We start from the raw sequence: 13098 nt of genomic DNA, 5'->3' as shown, positions 1-13098 counted from the left end.
GGATTAAACCGCACAGAAAATTACGTTTGACATTAAGGATAATGTAATACTGTAATGATAGTGAGGAGGATTATAGATTTGAAACAATAGTCTAGGGCAGTTGCAATTTCACCAATGTCAGTTTTTGGGGTAGGCTACATATTTCTGACCAACAGACAAGGAAAGGTCTGTTGGTAAGAACCTGGTGCTAATAACACCAAGGCCATGGGTTTGATGCCTGTATGGGCCATTCACTTGAGAGCTGGACTTGGTGATCCTTGTGGTTGCTGACAGTTCGTGGTTAAGCACAGCTTATTCTATCCTTGCAGAGAGGAAACTCCTACAAAGACTAGAAGACTATTTCTAAGGCCTCTACTCTATAACTCTACGTTTTGGAATAGAAAGCTCAGTAAGTTTTCAGCCACCTGTTTTTTTCTGCACTACTAGAGTTCAACAATGCACAACAGAGCTCTTGCATGACTCACAGGAATATCTACACTCTAGAAAACTTTGTTCAGTATCTTGAACATGTGTTTGGACAGGAACTGCATAGTCAGCATGCTATATATTGATAGTAAAAGTTCCATAGCTCATCAAATCTCCTTTGTAGATTCCATGATTGCACTTATAAACAATGCAGACCTAGGCATTAGATTATTATCTCTGCTTATGTATCATCAGTCAATTTAATTTCATTTCCACTTAACCAAATGAAAATTCTTGCATTGGCTAAATCTTCAAACCAAACTGGATTTTGGAAAAAAAATTTCTATTTGACAAATAGAGTCAGAAATCCACACTGTCCCATTCTGATGTCTTTAAAAATTAAATAGAATGTTTACTGTCATAGATGGGGGAAAGCTGAGCCATCTTATAATTAAACAAGTAGTCAAATGTTAAAATATTAATACATAATACTGTCTGAACTCTTACAGAGACAAAGAAGTTCACTATAATTATTCTCTTTTACATAAAATATACATTCATTTCATGGCTGTATTCCTTTCTTTCAGTCAAAATGTTTTGTTCTGGAGTTTTTAAAATAAATCATAAAAAAATAACATCTGAGAGATAAACTTAATACTGGAGGTTCCTAATACTAATTTTAGTTATAGAGGATATTTCCCAAAAATTATATAAATTATATAAAAAGCCCTAGTCATGAGTCATTTGTTATGATTTAAAGACAGAATAACCTCAAAATCCAGGTTTTTATTCATATATTATTTTCACAGTTTGGAAATCAGAATAATATTTTGGAAATATTCAGGTTAATAAATACTTGAATTTCCAGAGAGTCACTGGAAGGGCAAAGGGAAAAAAAGAGAATGTAATTTAACAAAGAGTACAAATTCACATAGTAGTGTTTTTAATCTTATGTTTTGACTCTAATCCCTATATTCCAAACATTGTATGTAAGATCAACAAATATATTTAATTACAAAGAATGAACAAAGAAAGGTCAATATGATGTTTAACTTAGCCACTAACTGCAAACAGATCATAGGCAATAAATATTGAGGAGTTGTGTCAAACAGTGAAGCCAGGCTCAGAAACCAACCAATGCACAACAGCAGATAGAGAAATATTAGCTGGTTTTACTTACAGGAGCTCCAACATCACCTTGTGGCCCCTGACTTCCAGTAACACCTGGAACACCTGGAGCACCAGGTATGCCCTATGTGGAAAAAGAAGAAAATTGTGGTGATGACAATCAACATCCATGAGTCCTGATGAGGAGAAATGCACAGATAGTTCTGTCAGTGAAAGACTGGAGATTCCCAGAGAGAAAACTAATAAATACAATTTGCAGGAAAAAGAGCACCATAAGCACTGCTCTGAGAAAAACACTTGAGAAAAATAACTTGGGTTGCTTTCTGGAACAGGAAGAAATTGCTGATCCATTGGACAAAATCCTGAGATGTCAATACTGTGTTCAGGGGGGATGACTCAGAATGTTCTTTGTAAAAAACAACAAGATGACTTAGAGAATACTCAGTACAACCAGCAGCTTCATCTAATTTTTTAAATCTATTTAGAAGGCATTAACTTTGCCTAGCTGCTCTGAGAAGGCTGAAACTGATTCTGAAGGCAACATATATCCTGCACTAGAGGTTGGATGTAGCCTCTGCTGTCTTCCTTGATTACTCTATGAGAGCACCTGTGCTCACCTCCAGCCTCTAAAACAAGTAAAACTCGGTGGTTCCCTTCAGCTAACATTCCTAATTGGAATTTTTGACAAAAAGAAAGTCTTGTTTCAAATGTTAAAAGCAGGAATTCCTTCTTTACAGTGAAGTTGCCTGACTAAGAACAAACTATCAATCTATTGACAGAACATCTCTCTCCCCTTCCCATGGGAGACATTTTCTTCTTGAGCTAAGTAGGAGTGGAAAGATATTACACTGGACAAGCAGCTCTCTGCCAACTCTGTGCATCATGAGAACTTCAACTTTCTTTGGCCCTGCTCTATCCACTCTAGCACAGATAACAGTGTGACCTGTAATCTCCCCAAATCCTGCTGATTTTTGCAGTAAGAAATTCCATGGGCAATACTCACCATTGGACCAGGAGGTCCTTGTGGGCCTGTGGGTCCATCCTTGCCAGGAAAGCCCTACAAAAGATAAATAAATTCAATTTTATTAGCTTTTAATATGTACTTCATTAATCTGTTCTGTTTCATCTAGAAGAAATGTTTTACTTTTGTTCTTTGGTTTTGTTTTGCTTTATTGTTTTGTTGTTTGGTTTTTTCCTAAATTAATACTTGTTGGTAGTGATCTCTCAGGAAAAAAAATCCTTATTTGCCTGGGAAAGGTTTCTTTCTAAAAAGGTGCTATAGTGTCACCAAGATTAAAAAAAAAAATCTAGCTAGTCTTACAATATTTTTGAAGAAAAAACAATACAAAATTCTTCATACTGGCAATTTCCACCTCTGAGTGAATTTCGCTTAGAACACTTTTGTAGGGAAATAAATGAGAGGGTTTGCTGTCAAACCTCTCTAGCACAAGGTCACGTTTCTACATCTGTTCTCACTGGTTGCAAGCATTCACAGTCCCACTGATGAGGTGCTGAAAGATGGCAACAGAGAGTGGATCTCCCTGCCCAGCAGTGCTGAACATATGCTCCAGCTATCACTGAGGTCCTGATTCAGGAAGCAGCAGGAATGCTCATGTGGTTTACATTATGAACGTGCCTCAGAGCTTCCAGAAATGAGAGCCAAAAACTAAAGATAACTTGGAAACTGGAAAGCAGTACATCACAGAAAAAAAGACTGACCAGATGTAGAAGAAAATACACTATTAATGAAGCATTCTTACAAATTAACCAATTTGTATTAACCACATCTTGTATCCACATGCTATAAAGCTTGGGTTTCTGACCAACCTGGAGATTAGACAATTCTTCAGTTACTACACAGCCTGAACAAGAGATATATGGTTTTACCTATGGTTCAAGACCAGTTTGAAAGTCGGTTTATGCTGGAAAGTGTTTGGTTTATTGCTGAAATGTTTGAAAATGTTTATGGTGACACACACAGTAAAGAACGCTCCAGGCCTCAGGATCCCATGGAGCTTCAGAAGAAAAATTTACAACTTTTTTGGTTTCTACTTTTTTCCAAATCTTTGTTTCTGCCATGGTTGTAGAAATGAATATAACATATCCTATATGCACAGTTTGGAAAATATTATTCAAATCTGCAGTCATATGGCATAAAAATTGGCTGTGGAATAATATTATCTGCCATATACCTGGAAAAGTTTTTTAAAAAACTCTAGTAGATGGCTGTTTTGATGCTAAAATAAGCCACACAGTCACCTCACATTATGTTATCTAGGTATCCTTAGACTTGAAAAGGACATATCTTCATATTCCACACTGTAGCCAGATGATGCTGACACCTTCATATTTATGTTTCACTTTTTAAAGCAGTAAAGCTTTTTAAAGCAGTAAAGCAAAGATGTAAAACCTCTATTTATTTTTGCTCAGTTCCAAAGCAGGATGAAAACTCAAATGACCCTTTTAAGAGCTTTATTTAACTAGGAGAAGGGAAATACAGTGCTTTCCACTGACTTCTACGATGTAGTGTGGATTCACACAAGCTTCTAAAGAAAAATAAAACTGTATGCCTTTCTCTTGTCCAACCCCAGTCAAAGAGTAGCATTACCAGTATGATCAAAATACATTTTCTTGGAATATATTTCATGATTTCTTTCTTCTGAGCAGTGCTTTTATTCCTGGCTGCTCAGTAATCACCCCCTATATATTCTCCTAGGGTTTCTTTCTCTTGGCATTGTGTCTGTATCGCCCACAAAAGATCATCTCCTACTGTATTTGCTAGATGTGAAAATTGCTATATATAAATCAAATAGAAGCCTTGTTCAAGAAAGAGTATGGCGATACCTATTCTCTCATGCTGGTAAAAGACTAAGGTATTTGTTTGTGCTGCCAGCAGCATTTGAAGATGATGTTACTCAGACCACCTGATGGCCAGAATGGATCTGACACTCATTCTGAACTTTTGAGCTGAGAGCAGAGATTAGTAAATACCAGGAAATTGGCAGGAAGAGTGGGAATTTATTTCTTCTGGCTCTTCCTCCCATTTTTGGTGTGTGTAATGTAGAAGAAAATAGAGCACAGTGAGAATTCACAAAGTTGTATTCTGAGTACTGAAGCCTTGTAGATGCTATTTAATCTCCCATTTATTGAATTCTCCTCTTGCTTAACCACCTCTAATCCAAGGGGGATGACTGAAGGAATTATATAGCACACTGGAGGAATTACATAGCTCTGTCACATCCATGATTGAAATGACTCTGCACAAAGCCACTGATTCTCTCCCATGGAACTGCATGTCCAAGAGCAGAATAGGACAGATTTTGATGTGTGAACTAGGATGTAGGTCTTCAAGGTTTATATCATTTCTAGAGAAGAAGTGTAACTCTGACAGAATTTTTTGAAGGGATTTTATTTGCCAAAATACAAACGGCATCACTGGTAAAGTCTCAAGTCTGCTGAAATCAGTACTGCTGCTGACCCCCTAATAAACTCTTGAGCTTTCTGTAGCCTGGAATTTGTTTGGAGGAACTTGTGGAGAGGTGACTTTTCAAGTAGGACTAGATACCAGCAAAAACTTAACTGAAGCTACTGAGTCAGGCTTGAAAGATTTTCATGTAGAGCCTTTTAAAAACCCCTGCCTGGGACACATGACTGCCAATTCAAGATCTGTCTTTCAACATGAAACACTTGGGACTATTGGCAGAGAAACATGATCTATTCTCTTTACTAAACCCCCCTGTACTGCTAGCTGCAAATATGGGACAGCAAGAAAGGACACCAAACAACCACAGCTCCAGCCACACAAAAAAAAAAAAAAACCACGTTGTTTTACATTGATAAAATCTTTCCTTACACTCTGGAAGCTGATGAAAGAGGAGGGGACTGTTCCTCATGTGGAGTCTGAGATGTAGATTTTAACAGGTTACCAGACAGGTATAAAATATATTCACATTCAGAATATTTGCTTTATTATCAGAAAAAACCATTTTTTTAACTCTGATTCAACATTCACAAAGTATTTTTATATTTATTTCTTCTTTAAAGAGAGGTTATGTCATTATGAAAATGACCTTTTTATGAATTCACATAACTGGCAGGGAAGATGTTCTATTTCTTTCAAGAAAAAGCAAATAAGTCAGGGACTAAAAACCAAGTTCAGAACTACAAAAAAAAAATTTATAGATTAAGTGTTGAATAGCAACATTAAGAAAGGAAAATCAAACCCTTTCCTCAACTGATTTCAAAAAGAAAATCAGAAAGTATGAACACTAAAAATCAAAACAAAAATATGGGAAAATGATTCCAATTATCAGGGACTGAAGGAAAGAAAATCTCCATTTCAGCACTTCTTGAGTCTAATATCACATTATACCCAGTTCAAAGTTCTCAGAGATCTCCCAAAAAATATTAGCCCTGTGCTTACCACCCATTAAAATCAGTGTGATTTAACAACCTGCCTAAGTACTCTACAGCACTAGTAGCACTATAATTAAAATATTTAAAGATAAATAAATACTAAAGAGGAAGGGATAACTAAGGTAAGAAAAACACAGAAAATCTCAGTTCTATTCGTATAGTACTTGCGAAACAGTTTGGCATCTTGGCTAAGAGGAGGAAACCAAACAAAAGGAACATTATACAAAAAGGCAATTTACTGTCAGGAATTTTCCAGTTCCCCTTTGCTGCTGCAGTTATGCCCTTCAGAATTATCTCTTTTTAAAGTGCTGGGTCTTCAAAGAGACTGCGGTGAAATAATTGGTTTGGATCGTCGCCCATTAAAAGCAATTTATGTTGTCATAACTTCACAGGAATCAAATTAGTTACAACACCATAAAATCAGTAAAGGATAATTATTTGTTGCCATAGAAATAATTATAGCTGGACAACATTTCTTAAGGGTCACACAGAGACAATACCAGGCTAACAGAACTAACTTTATGAGCTCCCATGATTAACAGCAAAAAGAAAGAGAACACACAAACAAAGCATTATTACCATATCTATAAAAACAGGCAATTTATGTAATTGCCCTACCTTTTTATAGACAACAGTGGGGTATTCTACAGAATGAAAACCACATGACTTTTCCAGGCTGTATCAAAAGCTTTTGCTGAACTAGTCTTCCTCAGCTTCTCTCTGGAATACCATCTCTGCAACAACCTGGTAACTCCCACACGTGGGAGAACTAGACCACCTCTGAACTGCTGGCTGGCCTCAAGGCATGGCTGAGGGCATCCTCTGCTAAATATGCAGTCAGCTACAGAATAACATAAAAACACAGAGTTCTTTTCTCCTTGAACTGCAGGCACCTGGACGTCCCTCATGATCAGGAATGTAGAGGGAGGAGGCACAAAGCACTCACTTGTACAGTGTTCAGCACCATCTCAAACTGTCCAGGACAAAGACTAGACAGAACATGGCAAAAACCCAAATGTTCATCAGGGTCCAGGTCTCTATTAACCTGGAGATGAACAGGTGGCATGAAAGTTGGGCAATTTAGAGGGAAATATTCCAATGCAGTCAAAAAGAAGACAAAAACATGCAAAACCATAATACATCACAGTATTACAAAATAAGGGGAAAAAATGCATTTACTTGCATATTTCAATACAATTTAATTGAAAATTAAAGGTTATTCCTCCAATTAGATTATTCATCTGATGATAATATTTCATAAATCTTTATATTAATAAAATGCCTTTCTTTTCTTGATTTTTAGAGAAAAAAAAACATTTCTCTATTGCCCAAGTTCTACAGTAACTTCAGTGGAATTACTTCTTCATGCCAATGTTTAAATTCATAATAGTGAGTCCAAATACATGTTTTGCTACAGGGTTTGGGTTTTTTTATAACAAGGTCAGAAAATCAAAGAATTCCCAAATTTCTCTGAAGTTCAAGTTACATTAACATTTCCAAAAAAAGGATCATCAGTATGTAAATCTTGCTCAAATGAAACTGAAAAGTTATATTTCATAATGAACTTCTGCTGTAGACAGAAATGTAGCACTATGCTAACAATAACTTTCCAGAGTCTGACTAATAATGAAACAGAAGTCTCCCCAAGGAGACAAAGAAGAGGACTTATAGGCTTAACTGCACAAATGGAAATGAATTTTCTTCTACTGGCTCCTAGACAAACTGTAAGTATCTGCAGTTGTTTTACCAGGAGCAGAATAATGTTGATTAAATTTTGGTATTATTTTTCACCTTTTCTTCATGTCAGCTGTTTCTGCAGGTATCATTCTACATTCTATGTTAAATTCCCTTGTAGTTGTCTCTGTTTCATTGATTAGCTAGAAAGCAAATTTTGATCATTGCCTTGGATTGCATACTATACTAATATATACTATTTAACAACCATCTAATTTTAAATATATAAGCCAAGAGATTAATTGGCAATGCTGAACACAAATGACATCTACTTCTACCAAATGGATAAAGCACAAGCATTGTGCAGGGTTCCCATTTCACATCTCAACTCTGATCAGCAGACAGAAGGATGTCCATCCTCCTGTGCCTATTGGCAAAGAGAGATGATCTCCAGAAAGGAAGAGAGGAAGAGGTAGCATAAATTAAAATAAATCAACCACGTTGGGAAACATTTCCCTTACAGAACAGGAATGAATCACATGTAAAACAGACTCATTTTAGCTTACCCTTTGACCTTGAGCTCCATCTCTTCCTGGTGAACCTGATGCTCCTGGGACACCCTAAGCATTATAAAAGGAGAGACAATTATGAGATCAAATTAGCAGAATTCAACTAAATTTTCAAATGAAACTTCATGACATGTTCTGGATAAATGGAACTAGTAAGCTCAATAATGGGTGGCGCCATAGAAGAGATTCAGTAAAGAAGGCATTTCTGTGAAATGAGAGATGGGGAAACACACATCATTAAAATGCAGAGGTGTTGAGTCTACAGAGACACAATTTCAGCGTTAAACAAGAAAGCAACCAGCTCTTCAGGCCCAAGTGAATTAGTCACTGCACACCAGCCTACCCTGGATTCCTCCTCTTTCTAAACCCCTGTTCAAATTCACCCCAACAACACATTTCTCAGCAGTTTGGAAAATGTGCCCTAAATTCACAATGATGTCAATTCAGCATTCAAACTTAGTAAGTGACAGAATATACAATAGAGAATACCTGCAGGCCAGGAAAACCAAGATCTCCCTTCTCTCCCTTTTCACCTGGTGGCCCCTGCAAATAAACAATCACACATAATAAACGAAATATATGATTACTTTTCTATTTTTAATAGTTCCCTTCAGCTTCTTAAAAAAAAAAAAACCAAAACAGGGCAACCAGTAAGAAAATAGACTACGTTTGTTTCTGAAAAGTAAACCTACAGACTCTTATTTGCAAAAATGCAAATGTAGAAGTTATAAAAAATAAAACTAATTTTAAAGGTTTCATAAGCTTTATAGTTTTATCATTTATCATGACATGATAAAACTATAGCCATTTTGTTACCAAAAAAAAAAAAAAAAAAAAGTAGATACTTTCTTTTTCTCTTTAAAGGAATTCATTTCACTTGAGGCCTCAGCAGTGTCTCAAATAATGCTGAAAAAAAGGGTTTTTTGTAGAAACTAGGCATGTTTCTACAGTATGTGTGCATGAGAAGAATATACTTTTCTAGATTATAAACAAACTTTAACTTTGATGAAAAAACAATTTCTCTATGAGATAACTGCTCTAATAATTAAAGTATTCATCTTATTATCTATGATAACATAATCAAGAATATACAGCTTTGATAAGCCATTGTATTTTTTGCTAGTATCATATAAGCTGGAAAAAAGATGAAATTGTATTATAATGTAGTAAATTTGGAAAAAATAGCAGAAAAATATATTACTACTTTTCTAGGCTTTTTTGTAACCATCTACTGAATAGGTGTATGAAACAAGGTAAGTGCTACTGGCTCATTACTCTAACGGTTGTTTATGATGAAATTCTGTGACTTATTTCACAACAGCCTTGCAAACTCCAGGTCTAATCACTTCCTCTGATGATAGATTTTATCATGTAATGAATATTATTGCTTAATTTTGGCAGAGAATATGGTGTTCTTGCTTGAGTACACCTTTCAAGTCAGAACTGATCTGTGATGAGCAATACAGCCAGAAAAAGAGAAAATATTAACATTTTGGTCTAGTGCCATGTCACAACCCCCACTGCAATTTATTTTCACTTGACTCCAGGCTTGGATTATAATACCTAGGTCATATTCAACCTGCAATCAAATACTTTCAGCTGACTGAAAATTCAGTTCAAAATAAAAAACCAGAAATTTTGGCATCAAACACATTCACTAGAGGTCGAACCCATATCTGAGGTGATTTCATCTCAAATATTGAAATTCAGATTCTGATCACAACACCAAAAGCTATTTCAGTCTAGTATAAGCTATTTGCTGCTTAAAAGATCACAGAAAAAAACCTATTGATTTTTTAAGTCTCACTGGAAGCCCTTGAATAGAAAGTCCACTGGGTCCTTGTGGTCCTGGAGGTCCCTGTGGTCCAGGAACACCAATTTCACCTCGAGGTCCATCTGGTCCCTAAAGTAGCACAGAACATAAGTTAAACTCTTATCATATGGACTAAGGCAGCTTCTGTTTGAAGAATTAAACACCAATAAATTCAAAAACATCTGAAATATGAGGTAATATGATTGAGCAGTTAGGGTTCAATTTAAAACTGTCTGGTTTCTTTATAAGTACTAAAAAAAAAAAAAAGATTGCTTATGCTGTGAAAGCAGTATTCTGAATTTTATATCTTTTATCAAGGAACAAATAGAAAAAGTAATTGTTTTGGAAAGAGCCACAGCAAATGCCAATGACATTTCACTATGCTTTTTCCTCAAAAATGCCAGAGACAATCTGGAATTCATTTCAAGGTTTCCATGCAGCAGAGATAAACTAAGAACCCATGCATCTGTCAAATGTAAAGTGCTATAAAAAGTACCTTTGGACCTGGATCACCACGATGACCTTTGGCACCTCTGACACCTGGACCACCCTGTAAAGCACAACCACGGGACTCACTGAAAACCAAAACTCTCAAACAGAAATTAAATCCAGAGAAGCTCAAACAGATTCTTCCTGGTCCTGAATCAGCGTTCAAGAATCAGTAAATATCCTGTCGATATCCTTCCACTGGAGTCATTAAACTGGGAACATACTGAAATGTGGCCATACACAGGAACAGATTTAAACACAGATGTGACTACTTTTTAGAGCCAAGAATGTGCTCTACGTAAGAATCAAAATAACACTGGGAGCTATGATATGGATAGAAACGTGGCCATGGGTTCCCTTCCAGTTGCTGAAACCTCCTGCACATCTGTCTGTTCTCACCAAAATCACTTTGTTAAAGACTGAGTTCCCAGAAAGGCCGAGAGCATCCTGGCCTGGATCAGCAACAGTGTGGCCAGCAGGACCAGGGCAGGGATTGTTCCCCTGTACTCAGCACTGGTGAGGCCACACCTCAAGGGCTGTGTCCAGTTCTGGGCCCCTCACTACAAGAAGGACATTGAGGGGCTGGAGCACGTCCAAAGAAGGGCAACAGAGCTGGAGAAAGGTCTGGAGCACAGCTCAGGTGAGAAGCAGCTGAGGGAGCTGGGGGTGTTTAGCCTGGAGAATAGGAGGCTCGGGGGAGACCTTACCACTCTACAACTGCCTGGAAGGAGGCTGTAGCCAGGTGGGGGTCAGGCTCTTCTGCCAGGTAACAGTGACAAGATGAGAGAAAGTGGCCTCAAGTTGAACTGTGGGAGTTTTCCATTGGATATGATGAAAAATTTCTTCACAGAAAGGGTTGTCAAGCTTTAGAACAGGCTGCCCAGGGACATGGTGGAGTCACCATCCCCACAGGTGTTTAAAAAACATGTAGCTGTGGCACTTGGGGACATGGTTTAGTGACAGACTTGGCAGTACTGGGTTAATGGCTGGACTCAATCATCTTGAAGGTCTTTTCCAACACAAACAGTTCTATAATTCTGCTGTTCTAATGATTTAGGAATAGTGTTCAGCAAGGATAACTCCAGAGTCTACTAGACCTACGCCACGGTTTAATTTGGAGCTATTCTTAGGTAAAATGCTCTTTTGGTGCTCTTTTGGACATTTTTCTCTTTTTTGCTTTCTTCAGCAATGCCTACATCTGCTCATCATTTATTAACCAACTTTTGCCTTTTTTATTAGTATCGTCTGAGACACTGGAGTAGCATATATCTGTGGATGGCTGCCATGAATGTGCTTTGCAACAACATCTACATGTGCTTTCTGTTCTAGGACAGCATAAATAACTTTTTTTTCACATAAATTTCCCTCTTCCCCTGAGTATATTGCCTAATCTCTTGGAATATGAGCTTTACAGGTATTCATTGTACTCAGAAAGGACCTTGTACAACTAGACACCATAACTGAATAGAACTCTTTAGGGGCTACAGTAAGTACTTACAAAAATAACAGCAGTTAAATTAAAGCAGTAAGAATACGAAATGTGCTTATATGCAGTATCAATGAGACTGTAAATAGGAGAAATAACAGAAATGTCTGGAAATCCCAGAGTACTGTTTGCCCTTCAATGAAGGTGTCAGGACATGGTCTTCACATGTGTGATCACAGAACAATTTTCCACAACCTCTCCCAGCTCTCTCTTCCATCCCACATCTCTATGGCCACGACTCATTCCACCATAGCCAGCTCTGACCCTAAAATCTCATCCCATGTTCTCCATGGAACCAAGTTCCAAATGACAGTTGCAAAATTCCAGATACTCATATTTCTGCATTCCAATCTGCTGTCCTTTCTCCTTCCTCTACCTTACTCCTAACTCTGAGATCAAAAAATTCCTCAGCACAATAACTGCAACTTTTTAACATAAACACAATCACAGTTTTCTCACATTTTGTTCTCATAAATGGATTGCATTTTTACTAAGAATATATGCTCAGAAATAGCCTGATGCTGAACCATTAAATTATATGCTTTCAGATTCATGCTGAAGTTGGTACACTTGTCCATGTTCTGAACCCAATAACCTTGCTTGGGAAAAGCACAATTTCCAGAAGAATATTTATTTAAGTTGAAAGCATCAGAAGAGGCCCCCTTTTATGTTTTTTTTAAACATTAAAAAAATGTTTATTTTTTTCATAAACTTGTTTTGGTGGTTATTCTCCAGCACTTCTAAGCCTGTGTGATTAATTTCAAATTTTTTTTTGTATGCTTCTTTTTGTGGCAAAAAATTCATGTTATGCCTTCTTCCCTTATTTTGAAGAATTTCTTAGCAGTCAGTGCTTTCCCCCAGAAATAGGTCTTAATCTACTGTTACCAAGACATCTTCTCATTTCTTTTTAGTAGTCAAAACCTATGAAGCACTGAAAGCTTTTTTATTTTGACAGTTAAACTTCTCCAATCCTTCAACAATTTTGGCTCCTTCACCTTCTTCAATTCTGCAGTGTTCCTTTCAAATGCAGGCATTAGTTTTCTGTGATATCTCATTTTTACTTTGTGTGTGGAACTTCAGACAGCAGGATCAAATTCTGCCAAAAATGAGGCCATGAA

At 36.9% G+C, this 13098-nt stretch overlaps 1 protein-coding gene across 4 annotated transcripts in view; it reads right to left on the bottom strand.

Annotated features, from left to right (window-relative positions):
- The window catches only part of COL14A1 (collagen type XIV alpha 1 chain), a 111341-nt gene that overhangs the window by 12085 nt on the left and 86158 nt on the right, over window positions 1-13098 (bottom strand). For all 4 annotated transcript variants that reach the window (XM_030266617.4, XM_030266616.4, XM_072924967.1 and 1 more), the window contains exons 37-42: window positions 10502-10555; window positions 10000-10095; window positions 8682-8735; window positions 8190-8243; window positions 2537-2590; window positions 1586-1657 (exon numbers count right to left, since the gene is read on the bottom strand). In XM_030266617.4, coding sequence (XP_030122477.4) covers window positions 1586-1657; window positions 2537-2590; window positions 8190-8243; window positions 8682-8735; window positions 10000-10095; window positions 10502-10555 — 384 coding nt within the window. The remainder of the gene's footprint in view (window positions 1-1585; window positions 1658-2536; window positions 2591-8189; window positions 8244-8681; window positions 8736-9999; window positions 10096-10501; window positions 10556-13098) is intronic.

Source organism: Taeniopygia guttata, chromosome 2, assembly GCF_048771995.1.
Source record: "Taeniopygia guttata chromosome 2, bTaeGut7.mat, whole genome shotgun sequence".
In the NCBI taxonomy this organism is placed as follows: domain Eukaryota; kingdom Metazoa; phylum Chordata; class Aves; order Passeriformes; family Estrildidae; genus Taeniopygia; species Taeniopygia guttata.
This window is presented reverse-complemented; position numbering and strand designations above follow the sequence as displayed.